The sequence below is a fragment of the Fukomys damarensis genome, unplaced genomic scaffold, assembly GCF_012274545.1.
Source record: "Fukomys damarensis isolate Sample0158 unplaced genomic scaffold, DMR_v1.0_HiC HiC_scaffold_33, whole genome shotgun sequence".
Taxonomy (NCBI): Eukaryota; Metazoa; Chordata; class Mammalia; order Rodentia; family Bathyergidae; genus Fukomys; species Fukomys damarensis.
The window spans coordinates 10,254,989-10,275,410 of record NW_022900945.1 but is presented as its reverse complement, the minus strand read 5'-3'; the positions used below and the strand labels follow the sequence as shown (position 1 = coordinate 10,275,410).

General features: G+C 37.6%; 1 protein-coding gene across 17 annotated transcripts in view; it reads left to right on the top strand.

Annotated features, from left to right (window-relative positions):
- The window catches only part of Slc44a5 (solute carrier family 44 member 5), a 405,160-nt gene that overhangs the window by 358,793 nt on the left and 25,945 nt on the right, over nucleotides 1-20,422 (top strand). For all 17 annotated transcript variants that reach the window (XM_019204686.2, XM_010605145.2, XM_019204684.2 and 14 more), the window contains 6 exons: nucleotides 3,783-3,867; nucleotides 11,596-11,721; nucleotides 12,517-12,577; nucleotides 15,581-15,704; nucleotides 17,028-17,111; nucleotides 19,590-19,702. In XM_019204686.2, coding sequence (XP_019060231.1) covers nucleotides 3,783-3,867; nucleotides 11,596-11,721; nucleotides 12,517-12,577; nucleotides 15,581-15,704; nucleotides 17,028-17,111; nucleotides 19,590-19,702 — 593 coding nt within the window. The remainder of the gene's footprint in view (nucleotides 1-3,782; nucleotides 3,868-11,595; nucleotides 11,722-12,516; nucleotides 12,578-15,580; nucleotides 15,705-17,027; nucleotides 17,112-19,589; nucleotides 19,703-20,422) is intronic.

The window sequence follows — 20,422 nt, the reverse complement described above, 5'->3', positions numbered from 1 at the left end:
CTAGAAATATTTTCCAGGTCTTTTTAGTCTTCATTCTAAATTTTTTTTTTTTTTTTTTTTTTAGTTTTTAAAACTTTTTGTCAGTCATCCCTTTAATCTCTATAAACACCTGCCTATTCTAGAGTTTCCTTTATAGCAGCCTCACATTTTTATTTTGTGGATAAGCCGCTTGAATTACTTTGAATCAACTATAACTTGAATTATTTTAATTTCATCCAGCCTCAGTTTTTGTTTGCTTGCCTTAGTCTCTCCTCTTGCTTTCTGATTCCTCTTATACTCCTGATACTGGCTGATTGCCCATTCCTGTCACAGGAAGGATGACTGCGATATTTGTGTGTGTTTCCTGGGCTGCTGTGTTCCTAGTTCAGTCTTCCAGGGAGGCCTCAGCACTGCGTGGGGTGATGGGTCATGTTGGCTGTCAGATTTCATCTGCGAAACAAGATGTCAGGGCACACTATGAAGCCTGGGATACAACCTCTCACAAAAGCCTTTGCTCTTCTCCGAAGGTTCACTCAGTAAGAGGTATCTCTCTTCTTCCTGGATGCTGGAATTGAAGGAGGTGCAGAAGTACAGATGTGTTAATTTGCAGTGGAGATTACTACATAAACCTATAATTAATCTCCTTCTGTTTGGACACAGTTCTTATCTTTACCCCTGAGTGCAGTCTTTTTCATGATTTCTGACAGGCAAATCTTGCTCCACCCTTTCGGTAGGGATGCAGTCACTGTTCACCCTGTAGAGTGCATCCCTTGTTTCCACACTCCCAGGAACATACCTCCTTCCAGAAACTGTTGAACTCTTGTGCAAATGTGAGCAAATCTCATCCTCTCTAGTTGGATGAGATTTATTCCTTTTTGGTACTTTTATTTTATTCTAATGTGTTTCAGAAACAGAGATGAGCTTGACATAATTTAAATTTGCAGTCTACAGTTGCTTCTTTTTTATTTCTGGTAGAAACATAACTTACATTAAACAAAGAGATAACCCCTCAAAACTGTTCAATTGCAAGCATTACTGTCTACCTTGTACCTAAGGAATCTGAGGTTCTCTGAAATCTGAGGATATCAAAGAGAACATGGTTGAATAACTATAGGTTTGTGCTAAAAAAATAAAGAGGATTCTAGGACTGAAAAAAAAAACTTGTTCTGAAATCTGTCTCATTCGTTTCATATTCAGCAAGTGGCTAGAATGGGCCAAGTACTAGGCTAATGTTCTGGCAGGGTAGGAATAAAAAGCTGGATAAGGTCTGAATTGTACCCTTGAGGACAACATAAGCTGGTGAATAACTTGAGTTTATGTAGCATTTTGCAGTTTATAAATCAATTTTACCTTTGGTGGACTCTTGATACTTACTGATTTTTCCATTCAGAGTTTTAACTTCTCCTCAGGGGCCAATGACCATGACATATGATAATTTATTCATTTGCTTAGGTAGGAAGTGAATCACATGCTCAGTGAGAATGTGTGGGCACCGCAGTTGCTTGAGTGATGAGAGACCAAGCTGACACTAGCAGAGCCCTAACTACCCCTGTGCTTACCCTGTGTGAATTTATAACCAGCTGCACGAGCCATTTGAACCCAGTGGGACATCTGAATGATGTGGTTTTATTTTTCTCCTATCAATGCTTTTAATCATGTTTGTTCAAATGTCCCTTCTTGCTTTGACATCTCAGGGAGATTACGGGACTTTTCAGACATTCCTTGTTGTTAAAGCTTTAGCCTAGCCCAATTTAAAATATCAATCTAATTTCTCCCAGTGTCCACTTTGATCCTACAAAGGAGTTGGAGTCCGTAGAGTATCTGGTCTGCTTCTCCCTGTCTCTCCTTTCTGATTCTAGCTCTTTAATGGTGTTGTGAGGAGAAAGAAAGGGTTGTCGGGTATTTTAATGGTCATAACCCAGTCCCACCTGGCTGTTGTTACTGTGGCTCAGACCTAACTGACTAGCTATCAATACCTTCCTTTGCAATCATGCAAAAACAGGCTTTTTTTTTTGTTTTTGTTTTTTGTTTTTTGAGACAGGGTCTCACTATGTAGTAGAGTCTGACCTGGAATTCACTATGTAGCCCAGGCTGGTCTGCAACTCCCAGCAAACCTCCTGCCTCAGCCTCTGGAGTGCTGGGATTACAGGTGTGCACCACCATGCCCAGGCTTTCTTATGGAGAATGGGGGAGAATTTTCCTGGGACATCCTTCCTGGATAGTTGTTAGGTATGAGATATCAGCTTTGGTTTACTCTCCATTCCTGGTGATTTGCCCCACAGTCTCTTACTGCCCAGCAAGGCACCACTAGCTGAAGCTCATTTGCATGTCTGCACATCCTACCAGGACGAGCTGCTTTATTGCTGACTTCTTTCTGCTCTACTGAACTTTCTCAACTCTTTTGTGGTCTTCTTGGGTCTTGTTTCTTCCTGATCAAATAGGCAGACAGGTCTGCCGCATTAAGAGTTGTTCAGCTGGAAAATGAGATTCTGATCTGCCCTTCTTACAGGCACCTTTAGTCCAGGAGAGGTTCTCTCAGAGTCTTCTAGGACTTGGAATTGGGAAAGACAGCCCACCCGTTCCTCAATGGTGGGGGGCTCCTCTGAAATCTGATCTGTGTATCTTTCCAACTGTGCTCTGTACTCCATTTCCTCGCCTTTTGTTTATGTAGACAGGGAAAGAGATACGAGCAATGGAAGGATCTAAACCTGGTTTCTTGTGGAGGATTTCCTTTATTCTCAGATGGGCCATTCTTACTGATTCTGGGTCAGGGAAGACATTGCTTAGCAGACCATTATATATATTTATGCTGTGCATGTAGTCAAATTAATTAATGTAAAACTTGATAAGGTACTGGGAAACCTTGAGTAATTAGAGCTATGTTTCTTAAGGTGTATTTTATGAAGTACTTTTATCTAAATCCACTGGGAATCTTAGGGGACACTGCTGATTCCTGGGCTCAATATCCAGATACACGAGCTCTCAAGGGTCAAGGAGGAATTGGGAACCAGGATTTTTAATGAATACTCCAAGTTTTATTTATGTAAACTAAAGTTGGGCGTTTCCTTCTCTTGAGTGTACTACACATTATCTTAGGTATCCCAACACCACTCACTGTGAAATAGTCAGGCGTAGTGTTCTCTTCATTTGGCTAATGACTAAATGGAGATTCAGGTGGCTTGTCAAATAGCAGAGCAATAGTTCACTCAAAACTAGTAGGGAAAAATAGTCAGAGGCCACTACTCTGCCACTAACTCTAATTTTCAGTAAAGAAAATGTCAATCAAATTATTTATCTCTCTTTACATATAACTAAAGTAATATGACATTGATATTTAGAAATTCCAAAAGACAAAAACTAAATAAATACAACCCAACATTTAGTTATATAATTTTCTTTCTACATAGTTTATTACATTGTTACATAGTTATAATCAAGCATAGTTTAATATTCTTTACTCAGTAGCGTTCTAAATTTAATGTATAATCAATTTATCTATTCATTAAACATGTTCTTCAACATTATTTTGCCTGGCAAAGTAATGTTCCAATTCATGAATGTACAATTTTGTGTTTAACCAATCCCTTGCTGGTGAACAGTTTGATTATGTCAACTTTTTACAATTAGAAAAAGATTATTTAATTGTTAAACAGCTTAAAGAGGAGAGTGAAACTGTATTGTAGCTGTCTAAAGAAAATTAAGCTAATTTTTAAAGGTTATATATTAAAAATGTTTGGGATCTGAAATATTACAGAATATTTCCATGGTCACTGAAAAGATTATTTAATGTGTTTTCTAAACAGGAACAAGACTGTTTTGTTTTATTTTAACCTGCTAAGATGTGCCAGTCCCTCTGTGATGATAAACCTTCAGTGCCCTACCACACAGGTAAGGAAAAAGATGCCTGCTGATGACAGCAGCAGGTCTGAACATTTGGGGATAAACGATTTCAGAAATTTGATTTGAGTCCTGTGTATGTGTGATCAAAAGACACGAGTATTATTTCAGTTTTGTTTATATACAATCAAAACTAAGCAGGGATTAATTATTTTAGAATTGCTAAGGAAACTTGGTGATTACTTTACCCAAGAGTCTGCATTTTGTAAATAAATAACTGCCAGACTAAAGAAATAGATTTATTTTTTCTCAACAATAATGTTGTATCAGGAAAGGTAAAGTTTGCTCCTGTAATGAACTCTAGTTTTTCAGTGACTTAACACAATAATGTCTGTTTTAACCACGTAACAGTACCAGGCAGATATCTGCATCCATCGGACCATGCTCACCTGGGTTCCTTTTATCTCAGTGTTCTGTCATCCTTTAAGTCTTCAGCACCTGCATCCAGCTGCCAGAAGGAGACAGCAAGGATAAATGATGCACCACTCTTAAAAGCCTTGGGTCAGGAGAGTTGCACATAGCAATTCTATTCATATGCCATTGAGATAAAATAATATGATCATACCTAGGGGGAAGGAGGAAAAAAATCAAGCACGGTAGTTGTGAGCTAAGCAGCCAATTCTAACCATGGATCCAGAAGCACAAAGCTCAATGGGTAGTTGTGTCTTCCATGGTCTCTCCTCTGGCCACCCGAATACTCTTCTTCCAAAAGGAGAACTCTGAGTCTCATGGAGTACTGTCTTTAACTCAAAGTCCAGGATCTGTGCGTGATGTATCTGATGCTCTGTCCATCAGCTCTTGACATTAACTGCGTGACAGGGAGCAGCTAGGAAAATTAGAATAACTCTCCCATCAGAAAGGGAGAAGAGATACCCTACAGAGCAGTCTCTGGGGCGTGGTGATGGAGAACAGCCCTACGTTGACCTGGATGATGTTCTCTCAGAGGAACTCCCTTAGCCATTCATCCTGGGGCCCTTTGTTTGGCCACCTGGGAGGCTGTTTTCTGTCCATTAGTTACCAGGCTAAGCAGTGCAGAGTAGGTCCTTCTGATGGCCATACAGCTTTGAAGGTCACTTCCTGTTGTGCAAGTATGGTGCCTCACAGACTGTTTTAACTAATAAAATATATTTTAGGGTAGCTCGTTATTTCTTTGGCATTTTGATGACCTCAAAACTTTACCAGTCTTCTGACCGACTTGCTTCTCCTCGGCTCTCTGTGCCAATACCACACCTCTAGTCTTTCCTAGAGTTAGCTCGTGGATCTGCTGTACTTCTTTGTTTCGTCCTGAAGACTTGGAAGTTTAGTTATGCTGAGATTAAAGCACACTAGGGATTTTGATAGTTTAGTTCTATCACCACCTCCACACACTTGCCTAAGATTAAAACTTAAACTTGTCATTAGCAGTAATTACCTGTGTTTGTAATCTCGGTTATTTTATCATTGCAATCTAATACTACAACTTCAGTGATTCTTCTGTTTCACTGACTTTTAGCAATAAACCACTGAGCCTTATCTCTTCAAAGTCTCCTTCATTACTCTCATGTTGTCACTTGCCTCTTTGCCTAATTAGATGCCCCAGTCCCTTGTTAAAGCCACACCCTTATGTAAACTCCCAGTTCCTCTGTCCTCTCCCCGAGTCATACTTCTCTGGAAGAACCTCATCTGTATTAAGTGTAGCTCTCTGATTGTTCCATGCCTAAGCCTAGGCATGTTGTTGGGAGAAAAAAACACAACAGTTCTTTAAGTTCAGAACCTTACCTCAAGAGTGTCGTTAATGCCATGGTCCCACGGCCGTGCTGCACACCCCTTGCCCATTCACCAACCCATTCTCCTACTCTATTAGATTTCTCACCTTTTCCTCCTCTTTCAAACCTCTCCACCTGCTTCTTTTTTTTTTTTTTTTTTTTTTTTTTTTTTTTTGCACAACTCCTTGAAGATTGTATTGCTGTATCTGAATCCTTTCCTTACATTCTCATCTAGGCTTTTATTTCTAGTCTAGTTCTCCCCAGATTATACCATTGACCTCTCTATTATTAAACCGATGGTCAATATTCAGTCTACATTTGCATCACCGGCCCTAACCAATCCTTATTTATTTGGCTTTCAGGGTATAGTATTCTGCTGTATTTCCTCCCAACTCTGATTGCTCCCCATCAGTCTCCTCTGTTGATTTGTCTTTATTTTTTTAACAACATCTTCTAAACATTGGTGTTCTCTTCCCCACAAAGCTTAGCTCTCTTCTAAGTCTGCATTAATCCTTTGTTGATCTCATAATGGGTTTAAGATCATTTTATGTGCTGCCCTTCCTTACTTGTTATCTTCTCCAAATAAATTTGCTGCCTGAACTCTAAACTTTTATAGTATCTTTACATGGATATTTAGTTGATAACCCTTGTTCAACATGTCCAGGATTGAGTTTCTAATCGCTGGCTTAGTCTCTAGAAGGTTCCCAACTCTCAACAGTTTTCTCTATTTTAATTAACACCAGTACCAAGTACAGTGGAATCATCCTGTTGCCTCTTGAACACACCCATGTTTGAACAGTGAGCTAATTTCTTTGGTCTCCCTTGAGAACATATCCTGTACCAACCTATGACTCACCATCTATTCCCTTATTCAGGGAACAGTTACTGTTTTCTAGGTTATTCAGTGACCTCCTGAGTGGTCTTTCTGCCTCTGTCCTTCCCTTACCCCACTATTTTGTAGTCTCTTTCCTGCCCAGCAGCCAATATGATCTTGTCAAATTTAGGTAAGATTAAGTATCCTCTTTGCTTAATGTCCCAGTGTCTTCCTGTTACTCTTATTAAAAGACAAAGTCCTAACAGTGAGCTATCAGACCCTTCCTAGTCTGATCAACTCTCTGAGGATTTGTGACACTCCCTTTGCTCACCACATCTGGGTCACAGTGACCATCTGTTGTTCTCTACAGGATCAGGAAGCCTGCCTCTGAGCCTTTTATTTTGCTGTTCTCTTTGCCTGGAGTCCTCTTCCTCCAGTCCTTCCTCTTCCTCCACTAATTCCTCATCATTAAAGTCTTTCTGCAAACACTACCTCCTTAGTGAGACCTACTTATTTGAAATTGAAATCTCACCCAGCCAACACCTCACTCGTTCCTCCCTCTCCAACTTCCTTTATGACCTTATTTCCCTGTAGCATTTAGTGCCATCTTTTTTTTCCAGTAAGTTTATTGGTACATTTTAGGTATACAGTAGTTACATTCACTGTTGGGATCTTGTACCTTTACATGATATATTTTGGTTCTTATTTTTTACCCATTCCCCTGCCTTCCCTTCACCTGCCTCTACCTTTCCCTATTTAAAAAGACTCTGTTTCCATGTTTTTCCTTTTCTCATATTTTTTTCTTTTCCCTTTTTACCATACCCCTCCCACTTCCCCTACTCCTTTAGACATTTTTTCCTATTACACAATATCAATTATACATTTTGATTCTTATTTACACTTTTAGTTTTTCACACTAGAGAAGCCATTCACTATTTACACAAGTGTGTCTTATTAATTTCACTTAAGAGTGTCCTCAATGTGCATCCACTTAGCTATAAATGTCTCTAGCTTCTCATTCTTTATGGCTGAGTAGTACTCCATTTTATAAAAGAAAAAAAAAACACATCTTCTTTATCCAGTCTCCAATTGATGGCAATTGGGCTGTTTTCAAGCTTTCGCTATTACAGGCTGTGCCGTTATAAACATGGGTGCACATATATCACTGTGGTATGACTCTTTTACTTCTTTTGGGAAAATACCCAGCAGGGGAATAGCTGGGTCAAATGCGACCTCTAATCCTAGTTGTTTTAGGTATCTCCATATTGATTTCCACAGTGGTTGCACCAGTCTGCACTCCCACCAACAATGGAGAAGTGTTCCTTTTTCCCTAAAACCTCACCAGCATTTGTTATTGGTTGATTTCTTGATAGCAGCCATTCTTTCTTGGGTGAGGTGGAATCTCAGTTTTGTTTTCATCTCCATCTCTCGAAAGACCAGTGATGTTGAACATTTTTCCTATGTTTATGTGCTGCTTTTTGCCTGAGAAATGTCTGTTCATTTCAGATGCCCATTTTTTTCAGCTTTAATTGAGTTTATTGGTACATTTTAGGGATACAGTACAGTTACATTCATTGTTGGGACCTTGTACCTCTTCATGACAGGTCTTGGTTCTCATTCTTTCCCCTTGTCCCTGCCCTCCCTTCATCCCCTCCTCCCCTCCCCATCTACAACCACTTTATTTCCATCTTTTCATTATCTCACATTTTTTTTCTTTTCCCTTTTAAATGCCCATTTTTGAATCTGGTCTTTATATTTGGGAGGTCTGATGTATTTTGTTTAAATTCTTTGTATATTCTAGATAATAGACCTTTGTCTGAGGAAGAGCTGGTAAAAACTTTTTCTAACATTGTAGGTTATCTCCTAGCCCTCTTGGTGGTTTCTCTACAGTGCAGAAGCTTTTTATTTATTTATTTATTTTTTTGGTACCGGGGATTGAACTTGGGTCCTTGCACTTGCAAGGCAGGCCACCGAACCACTGAGCTAAATCCCCGGCCCAGAAGCTTTTTAAAAAGATGAGATCCCAGTTGTTTCTTTGTGCTAGTTCCCATTTAGTGCCATCTTATAACAACATTTTGCTTATCTTTCATGTGTTATCTGTCTCTGACTCTTAGAAGACAAACTGCTTGAGAGTAAAGAGTTTTTCTGTTTTGTTCACTACTAAGTCCCCAGTGCCTATAACAAACTCAGAATAGGTGATCAGTAAGTATTTATACAACTAATGAATTAATAAGTGAGTGAAGGAATATCTTCCTTTCCCAGTCAAGGAAATCTTCCACTATACAAATCTATCATTTCTATGATGAGACAATAAATCTTGCGAGTGACACTTATTTGTTGTGTTTCATAAATTATTTACTAGGTCATCTTCATAGCAAAAAATACAGTGTTTTTATATTCAGTGTAACTCATTCTCACAGACACCAAATCCTAATTTATATCAGAGTGTTAACTATATGTGAATCAAAGATGTAAAACAGTGATTAAAAATCTATATTCAGTGTGCTCTTTCTGGTACACAGAGAATCAGAATTGAGTCAGGATATATTTTAGCTGCCTTGCCTTAGTCTAGGAGGCAATGTTGTATGCATGCATTATGTTTCTGTTAACTGCCAGCGTGATTCAGACATGTGTCACGAGCATTTAAAGGACAGACTATGATCAATTAGGATATGCAACCTCAATGTGACCTTCATTTTTTGCCAATTATATGTTGATTACTCCTAATCAGCATCCTATTTGAAGTGAACAAATTGGTCTGATGGAGACAAAAAGTAAAGAGCAGTTGCTATATTGTTTTTTTAGTAGCTCATTTGTGTCTGGCATGAAATTTAATGTGATTCTCTTTAATAAACCACTTTTTACCATTTTAATTTCTTTCTTATATGTGTTGCACACTTTTATATATGTAGTGTGCATAGTGTATGTGTTTGTAAGTGCAGAAATTCTTGTGTTCCAGGGCCAGGGATTTATCTCTGTGGCACTGTGCCTACCTTGCAAGCACAAGGTCCTAAATTTAATCCCCAGTACCTCAAAAACAAAAACAGAAATTCTCATGTTCCTAAGAGATAGAAAAAGTAAGAAGGGATGGAAGGGGTGAGGGTCTAAAACAGAATTAAGATATGTTTTGTACATGTACCAACTCCACACAATAAATGAAATCATTAGCCAGGTGTGGTGGTGCATGCCTATAATCCCTGCACTTGGGAGGCTGAGGCAGGAAGATTGCCATGAGTTAGAGGCCAGCCTAGGTTACATAGTGAGATCAGTACCAGCCTGAACTACAAAGTGAGACCCTTTCTCAAAACAAAAACAAAAACATCATGTACTGCAAACATGTACCAGTAAAACATGAAAAAAGAAAATGCCACAGTTGCAACTCAGTGGTTCTTAACATCCTGATAAACTCATGAAAGCATTAATTCTTTCAGTACTGACTTTATAAATCCACATATATCCAACAGGGAAACTAGGTCAGTTATCTTTCAACATCTTCTAATAAGTAAATAATCAAAGCTTAAATATCTGTCATATAGTTCCCAACAAGTTAATGATTTCTTCAGCTTAGCTCCAATCAGAGTGAACTTTTGACATTTCCATTGATAATAACCTTAACTTCCTTCCAAAATACTTGAATATGTTGAATGCTGTGAATGTCCCTATATAGTTTCTCATCTTTTTTAGATTGGTACCTTGAAACTGCCAATGTTTCCTCGTGAGTGTGTGAGTGTGTATGAGATTGTGCATGTGTGTGTGTGTGTGTGTGTGTGTGTGTGAGTGAATGAATGAAGAACAAGAGAAAATGCAGGTGGAGGCATGACTGTGGAGATAAGTTGTTTATTGCCTCAAAGCACCCACAAGACATTGGATTGCTGCTGCTACAAAACCATATGAACTGTGATACTTGGGGTATCCATTTAGTTATCACCTGATTAACCTCGCTGTGAGGTCAACGCCACTGTCCTGTGTACAGCAGAAACACACCCAAGGGATGGAGAAGTGGCGTCAGTTCAGTAGCAATGGTTTCACCTATAACCTACAGGGCTCAGGCAGCAAGAATAATTACCAAGGAGCAGCAGGGATGGAGCGTAGGGGCCAAGGCCATCACACGGAGGAGCTAAAATGATGGAGAGATGTTGGATGCTAACCTTATCTCACTTGACTTCCTCCGACTTTCTTTTGTTTTTATTATTATAAACAGAAGCAAAATTCCTGCATCTGCCACCTTTTTATGGAATTTCTAATTGGTCAGGAGAAGCATAGTGAAAGGGTTTGGCCCTGCGGGGCCCCAGACTCATTCACGTAAAATAACTGCACATGTGAGCTCTCTGTCCACGTTTAGTGTTGATAAAAAAACTAGAATAATGATTTATTGCGACAAATAGCTCTAATTCACTTGTCGTAGTGACCAAACTCTAATTTTGTTTTTGAGAATAACTGTGAAGAATTCACTGGCATGAATAATTATTTGTCACTCAAATTATCAATATTCAGAGCAAGTTTCATTGTCATTATTTTATTCATATATAGGAAAGGAAGCAAAAGTCCAGCCCTGAATATGTATAAACTACATAGACAAAATTAATCTTGAATTACACTCTTATGTACTAATTCAGAAAATCATAAGAATGTTTTATTAGAAGTTCATTACTGTCCTGTGGGAATGGTCACAGGAGTCTACTCAGGGGATAAAACTGTACAGAAGTGCACCCCCCCACACCAATGAATGATATGAAACTAGTGCAATCTAACTAAGGTTTGTTGTCTGTTATAATATAACTTTCCTGCTTATAATGTTTTGTTATGGTTATGCAGATTATTACCATTGGGTGAAAGTTACACGGAATCTCTATTATTTCTTACACTTCTATGTGGAACTGCAGTTATCTCAAAATCAAAAGCTAAAAAAAATAAGTTTATCACTGTACAGTATCTTGTTTTAACACAATATCAACATTGGAGAGCAATGAGTAGACAATGGTAACTCTACTTGGAATTCATTTTTTTTTTTTTTTACAAAATTAAGTCAGAAAACTGATTTACGTTCCTTAGGTGCAAACCATAGCTTTGCTCTTTATTCTGGTGGACAATTTAAAAGTCTAATCTTACAAATATTTTCTTCTCAACTCAATTGCTATCATTATGCTCATTTTCTCATAGATCTGTGTCTCCAAGTGCCCAGAGAAATTTTTAACCTACATGGAAATGCAAATTTTGTATAAAAAGGACAGTAGCTACTGGGAGTACTACCGTCAATTCTGCAAGTCCACTGCTAAACCCGCCAAGGTATGTCTAAGCTGACAACTGGAGAATTTAACTTTTGTTTCATTCTCAAGTGTAACATGATTATTTGTTACTGGACAAACTCTCAAATGAGGAAATGATTACTCAGGCACCATTGCATTAAAGCACAAGTACATGTTTACACTCATTTAAATATGCCTCATTTATAGAGTGTCACTGTAGACTTGAGTGTTAGGAAAAGCTGTTAAGTCTGGTAAGTTATCTTCAACTATTACCATACCTGGATGGGCTTTTTTTTTTTCAAGTCCAGAGCAAGGATTTAATGCTATTAGCAATCACCGTTTCATTAATGTACTGATAAACCCTATAGCAACTTAGTAAAAAGAATTTTGTTTTCAAGCATCATTTGATAACTGCTCATTAAAAAAAAAAAAAACCCTACCTAGGTTTCAGATTTATAAGGTATTTCTAAAGCCTTATTATGTTAAATACTATTAATGGCTTTTACATTACAGCGATGCAGTTTCTCCAGGAAAAAAAATGGAAGGATTAGATACTCGAAATTTAGCTTAGCCAAAGTTATAAACTTTCATGGGTGTGCCTTGTTTCAGAAGGTCGGATTTTATTATCTGATTTTATTATTTTGATTCAGTTGATTCAGTTTAATTATAATTAGACCATTTAAAAAATTTTGTTGAACCAGAGTTTGTGTGTGTTTATCTTGGTGGAATAATAGCCTTTCTGGAGTTACATTTTTAAAGAGCAAAACTTTAGCACTGAAGTCAAAGTAGTCATCATAGCCTGTGAAATATGAACACAGTCTTCCTTCTGTTTCAGTCTCTGCCTGAAGTCCTAGTTGATGATGACTGTCCCACCGCGGTTTTTCCAAGCAAACCTTGTATGTGGTAATTATTTTACCTTAGAAACACAGAATCTAACAAGAAGTTGTTAACTAAATCAGATTTCCTTATTTTACAATTGACAAAACTGAGGCCAAACATGGTCGTGGGACTGGCCCGAGGTCCCTGGGTTAATTAGGAAAGTTGAAAATAAAACTCATCAGGGATACTTTGCTGGAGCTCTGTGAGATTTGGGTTTTGCTACATAAACACACAAGAGGTAAAAAAAAATTGATTTTTAAAAAGCCAATCAAATTGATTGAACAAGCATGCATAAATACACACACAGATAAGATATGTTTATGTTTATTCACACCTACTCCTGATTTCAGCCCCAAAATTTGTTCAGAAATTCCTGCAGTGGGTAGGCGTGGGAAATATCCTTGTCTTTATAATTTGATATTTGGATTATTTTATATATCTCCTGAATTAATCTACATATTACTTCTTTAAAATTTAAAATGTCAAAGTGAAACACTTAGAAAAAAATGAAATAACCACTCATTTTCCTTTCTTAAAGATATAATCCTAACTAGAGAGAAAAACCTGGCATAAAATATCCATCAAAATATTCATTTGAAATAACTAAAAAAAAAGTACAAATGAGAAGGGAAAAAAAAAAGCAGAGAGGAAGAGAAAAAATAGAAGGATTCTCTAACATCCAAAAGCAACGAAACAATTACAAATTACACTGCAGTCCTTAAATATTCTAGAAGTATTAAACATAAAGTATTACAAGAACATGCACATTTTTGGTTTAATGTTGAATAAAAATCAAATTGTTATATATAAATACAAGCATGTCACAACTAAAATGAACAACAGCATCAAGAGAAAAAACCTACTCAAAAACCTTGGGCAGAAGTATACCAAAATATTAAAAGACTTGTTTTGGAGGTGGAAGAAGTAGGCATTTTCCTTCTTATTTCCATTTTTTCCTCATTTTCCACAATGAGTATATATTGTTTTAAAAAATAAAAGAAAGGTAACAGTTAGAGGTATCACCTACTGCAGAATGTCTAGTACATCGCAGTAATTCCTACCAAATGCAAGTGTCCGACGCTCCTGTCATTCGTCTGGTTCATTACTGACCAGAAGCAGAGACATGGGTCCCGTGAACAGCAACTAATCAGGAAGACCTGGGCAGCAAGTGTCTGTGCCAGTCAAGCGTAATGTTGAAATATTTATGTAAAACTGTGAAAGCAAATTGTTAGTTATGGAGCATGTAGCAGGTATAAAAGTATTGAGACACTGCTCTTGCCCTAATGAGTACAGTTTGGATGATAAATCATGTAAAATGTTCCTTGGGGTAAAAAAAAAAAAATAATAAGGCATAGTTCCTCACAGTCCAGTGAGGGAAACATGGAGATAAATATGGCCATCAACTTCTCCTCCTTGGGGATCAAGTATAATACTTTAGTAGAATGGTATGCACCTAATAAAATCCATTCATTAAAGACTTTATGAAAGAAAAAAAAGTATTAACAGAAAAAAACAAGGGAAAATACTGTATGTCTTGTATAATTTTGACTTGCAAAGGAAAAGAAAATTGTTGAAGAAAGATCAAAAGGAAATTCATCAAAATATGAATATAGTTTATGACTAGTTTTGTATTTTCTTTACTTTTCAAATATAGAATGAGCATATAAAGTAATGGAAGTTAACAGATCAGATGATATTGCCCAGAAATATTATGTGGAACAAGATTAAGGATGTCTCTAGGTGGGAAAACTCATATTTAGGGAGTAAAAGGGGACAGAATGCACAGAAAGGAAGGAGGGCAGGAGAGAATACCAGTTCACGTAAGCCAAGGAAACAAGAGTGTTACAAAGGTAAGGCGAATCTACCATGTCCAAGGCTCAGAGAAGTTAGCTCCGTCAACAGCAAACATTGACTGAGTTCTACTAGTGCCCAGCACCATGGCGAAGGATGAGATCTCCAGAACAGGGTCACTGGGGTCGCTGAGGGCAATTCCCGTGGAAGAGCAGAAATGAGAGTGGCTTGAGAGTAAGCGGAAGCGAGTGGCGGCGGATAATGTGTCACCTTAGCCACAGCAGGGGCAGGAAGAGCCTGAGAAAGCGAGGGTGGGCACTTGAACTAGCCGTACGGCGATAGCTATAGAAGCTGGACGTGGGTGGGCAGCAGATCCAGGAAAGTCAGGAAAAGCTTTCTAGAGACATAGAGTATTTCTTCTTTCCCTGATTGAACGTTGTCAGTTTTAAACTTTGTATGTAAATCAGTACTGCTTCTTACAAGGAAGGATATGAAAACGATCCAATTCTGACTTTCCTTACCTCTTCATTCAAAATTGAGGCTTGAAAATATTTTAGGTAACAGATTTGTAAAGAGACGAGGATTTTGTTTAATCAAAATAAGAACATAGAAGATTGAACAGTGATTCAACTCTTCTTAGAAATTATACCAGTCCACAAATTATGGGCCTCTTTAGATAGTTGCAGAACTTCATTTCTACTCCCTCCAAAAAGCTATGTAAATGAAAATGTTGGAAGACAGGTAATTTAGAATTCACAAATAAAAATTCAGTTTCTCTTAGTAGCTTAAACTTTGAGCTAGTTCTTTATCCCAAGGAGCTATTTACTAATCTGCAGGCTTCAAGTTTTCACTCAAAGATTATCAAAAAATATTTAACATAATAAACCTAAGCTCATCCAGTCATACAAGTGAATGTGACTCTTCTACTAGTCTGTTTACCATGAGTGTTCACCATGCATATTATTTCTGGCAACTTGGAGAATATGCCTTGTACAAAATAATCACCAGGCTTGGAATGCAGCATCATGTTTTGATCATATTTGCTTTCTATTTCAGTCTTAGAGCTATCAGAAAATCTTCCAATAATCAACTAAAAGGCAATTAGCTATCTTATTGAGCAGCTTACATACCTAGCAGGATCTGATTATAAATAACAGAAAGCTTAAGAAAGGGGGACATCATCACAGAGGTAGAAACATGATGACGACAATTGTAATTTATTTTCACAGTTCTGCAGAGATGTTTCCCTGACTTCATTAACAGAAATGGCACCTTAACAGTAGGCGATAGGGTACTCTTTGAAGACGGCAGTGGGAGGATGAGGACTGCTTTGGAACTCAGGGAGGCCGCCAAGTATGTCTGCTTCCATTTCTGTTTTCAGTTTTGATGCATTCTGTTGTGGTAGCCAGTGTTAAAGCTTCCATGATATTAAGATTAAGATTTGTGTTCTTATAAAATGTAGGGGCCGGGGATCTAGCTCAGCGGTTCGGTGGCCTGCCTGGCAAGCGCAAGGACCCGAGTTCTATCCCCGGTACCCCCCCAAAAAAAACCCAAAAAATAAAATGTACATTTCTTCTAGATTGAAGAAGAAACCAGGATGGATTAGAACAATGATGTTTCTCAAAGTAGTTCAGTGTTCCGTTATTAATAGGATTAGAAGTGTGACAAGGAAGAATATTGATGCCAAATCAAATTTCTGCAGACTGTAATTCAGTACATCTGCTGTTTCTTTTGGCTGTGCGCAGATTATTAGGAAATATATTTCTCTGGTGCACATCCATGTGTACACAGATGTAAACATATACTGTACAGAGAATCAATGCATAGCTGAATTGTTGAGTTAAAAAGGAAAACAAAATATTCTAAAAATGTCTTTCCTTCTTAAAAGATATTGATAATACACGTGGTATAGTACAGCTCCCGCATATTTAGGATATAATAGCAACACAGATGAATTTAGGAATGTGAATCCATGTGAAAGAAACAATAAAATAATAATACAAGGTGCATCAATATTTAATGAAAAAAGCAGAATGAAATTAAATTTCCCTGTGCTACATATATAAATACTAACACTAAAAGAAAACTTAGGAAATTATTATCACAAAAGTCAGGATAGTACAGTTGTTATTTTAGGGTAAGAGGGCACACGGGGAAAGGCTGACTTTGTATATTTTATGAGTGTGTTCACACTGATGACTCATAAAATTGGACACTAATGACTTATATACTCTTTTCCATATGCGCCCCATTGTGCCCTGTGGCTGCAGTGCTGTCAGAGGAGTAGGAAGGGGAATTAAAGATCATCTTATTTCTCAACTCTATGGATTTTGTACGAAAAGCTGATCTTATCATTTAAATGTGTTCCTTACAGTGAGGCTTCTGCAATATCGAGGGCAGGTTGCATGTACTGGAGAGGAGTTTATTCACTCTCCTCGAAAGCCACATTCTCTGTGTGTGCAGCTAGATCGCCTTTGCAAGCTTATCCACCTTTCCAGCTTCACCCATCTCTGCAGGTTTATTGCAGGGACATTTTATGTATTGTGACAAAAAAGTCACTGCTAAGTGGCTTCTAAAAACATGCCTTGAATAGCAACCTGAAGCTTCTCTTTATCCTAAGAACATTTCTGTTAATGCCAGTCACAAAACAATTTATTTTTCCTTCTTTGAATTCAGTGGTATCAATAAAATCCTTGATGCAAGAGAAATCGCTTTAAAAGTGTTTGAAGACTATGCAACAACTTGGTATTGGATTATTGTGTAAGTGAATTCGGTGTTTTTTTTCTCTAGACTTGTTTTAATTTTATTTTTGTAGAATGTTCAAATTCCTTGTTCTTATTCATGGGTAAAATACTGACTTAGATCTCAGTGCCATTTTCTTTTTCAGATAAGGTGCAGATGGGACAAAGATATTTCAAAACATCCTCAATGTTAGCAAACAGTTATCAGAATGTGAAATTTAGTTTTATTTATTGAATTAGTAGGAAGAGTATTGATATATTTCAAATCACCTGCAGCAGTGTCTGCGGTATTTCTGTATTTATAGTGCTTGTGTGCTGTTCAATTACAATGGTGTTATTTCTCTAGTTCTTTTCACATTTTCCTTCCTTTGACCTCCAAAGTCTCATTCCTGTCTTTTTAACACACCCTTTGCACATACTTGTTATCCTTGTCACGAGTATCATCAAAGGTTAGCATAGTTATGAGAAGCTGAAAAAATAGAGCCCACCAAAAAATGTATACATCAGGGAAAGAAAAATTTGTCCAAATTTATTGAGACATCAGGGGATTAATACAAGTTACCTTTGGCCTCTGCAATGACAAGAGGTGCTCAAAGTGATGCCCGTGAGCTTCCCGACAGTTATTATTGCAGGGAACTGCTGAAGTGTGTATACATTTTTGGCAGACTCTGTATATGGAAGAGGAGAAGATTTTTAATTTAATTAAAAGGCATAAGGTTTATAAATGCTGCAGTATTGAAGTGATATAGTCACTCTACTGATGTACGTAAATGAGTTTGACACACCTTAGGTTGTCACGGTCTCTGACTTGAATGTCACTTTCTAGAGCTTAAAAGCTTCTATGACTCCCTAATGATCAAGGAATAAAGTTAACACTTCTTTGGACACTTCCTTTATAAATCATAGCCTTTGGACATGACCTTTATCAGTCGACCCAACTTAGTTTTTCAGAGGCAGCTCATATTTAGCTACATGGAGGAGCTTAATAAAGTAGAAATTCTTTTGTGTCTGAAGTACTAGTGAGTAATGTTTGGACCTGTAAAACTAGGATAGTTTTTTAAGAGGCTAGTTGTTTTGATGCTTCGGCTTAAACAACTCCAGAAATTATCTTCACCATGTCATAGAAAATATCTCCAGGACAGAGACTGTAGTTTGTGCTCGACAGTATTAAACTGGCTTCCCTAGTGACAGACCACACGTCACTGATAATTTCCATGTTGTTCACTCGCCCTCTCTTTTCTTACCTGGCCAAGTGCACAGCATGGCAGACTTTCCCACCCACCTCACCTACACACTGAAATTTTATAGGCACCACTGAGACCTCAAGAACAGCAGGACCCCCCTTTCTTTTTGCCTCTTTTTCTCTCATATACTTTGTAAATATACATCCAAAGTACTAATATTCTGGGGCTTAGTTTATGCAGTTATAATGTTTATGAAAGAGATTAAAACACAGAGTAAACAACTTTCTTCTCTCAACCAATTTTAAAATATTCCCCTTGTACTCTGACATCAGCCTGAGTATTTAAGCATTCAGTAACTTTGATGTTAAGAAGGAATGGCTTTTGAAGTTAAAAACATAGACTGCAAGTCTTTGACCTGAAAGGGCACTTTGATATCATGCTGTGGTCAATCCAGTGACAGTAATGATTAAGATTTGTAAAAAGATAACACAGGAATCCATAAACCCCGTAAATGTGCCAGACTCCCTCTCTCACTATCACTGGAAACTGGCAGATAGCAGTAGGGAGGTCAGTTCTAAATAAAATAATCAGCCAAGTTTGCAATCGTAATGAGCTCTCCTTAAGGAAAGTGTATCAGAAGACTCAATCATGGCCTGAACCTGGGTGTGAAGAGTAGGGGGGCTTCTCTGGCAGCTCTAACAAACTCTAGGCAGAAACTAAAACAGACAATTGGCTGTTGATAAAGTCACAAAATGGGGGGGGTGCATAGAGGCCCCACCATCTCTCCAGATCACTGGGGACCTGAAATAGAAGTGTGGTGGCATCAGGCTTCACAAACTACTGAAGGGAATTAGATGTAGTGATAATGACTAGAAAAGTGTGATCTCAGGCTCCATGTAGCAAGTTTCTTTTCTCTCATCTTTCTGCCTTAAGTCTTTTTTCCCTGTGGACCACCATTCAGTCACCAGGCAAACAGCACACGTTCATCCTGGATATATTTTATAATTGATCAACTAGGTGTGAAGGGAAAAAGTCTGCACGTGACAACTATGGCAGAGTAGTTTGGAGGACTTGTATTTTTCTTCAGAAAATGATGGAAAGTGTACTTCCGTTTACCCAGGCACACAAAGGTGTCTTATGTATAAAGCCTTTAATGGTCCTACTCTTTCATATGAAATTGTTTATATTTCTCAATAACAAGAAAAGTAAAATAATCTAAGAATCATTTTGAATAGAAAACAGTCTTGTTTTGATGTTTGTGTATGCCATGTTTGATTCGCTTGACCAGTGTGTGTTGTGGGTTTTTCCTTTAGTGGCCTGACCATTGCGATGATCCTTAGTTGGACATTTTTGATACTCCTGAGGTTCATAGCTGGATGCCTCTTCTGGTTCTTCACGTTGGGTATGCTTGAAGTTGTGGGATACGGTAGGTATTGCCCTCCTGAAATTTCTTAATATCAGAATAATCCTTTGGTTTTTCCATTTGCTATTACCAATTACTAATTACCAGAAAACATTTACTTGCCTTGGATTTAAGTATTTTCCCAAAATCATTAAATTTACAAAATATTTAATTTTTTATAATTGTTTCTGAAACTTTTTTTTTCTATATCACCTTAGAAAATAGTATTATCAGGATATTCTTCTCTTTCCTACTAACCCCCATGGTTATTGCAAAGTAGTAAAAGACTCCCTCTTATATTACTGAAAAACATCTCAGACAAATTCCTTTTAAAACTTTTATATCTGATCAGAGACCCTTTCTGCATATTTATGGTAATGTGATCTCTTTTTCTCTTTCAACTTGGTACTTTTAATCCTGATACTGTCACACATTTTAATAATTGATACTTCATAATGAGGCATCACCCTCTAGAGGCAAGTGTTCTGAATTACAATTATTGGATGGAGAGTTTTATTTCAAGGTTGAAATCCAGCCTTAACTCAATCCTGCTTAAGCTATATGGCTCAAGTACATGTGAATTCCAAAAGAAAGAATTAAAATGCCTCCCATAGGGTAATATACTATTTACAGCAATTTCCTTTCAGTCTTCAAAAAAAAAGTGTGGGCTAATACAGAAATGTTTCTGAGGATTCTTTTCCAAAGATAACTTCCCGTATAACACACTTTGAAGGGACAACATAG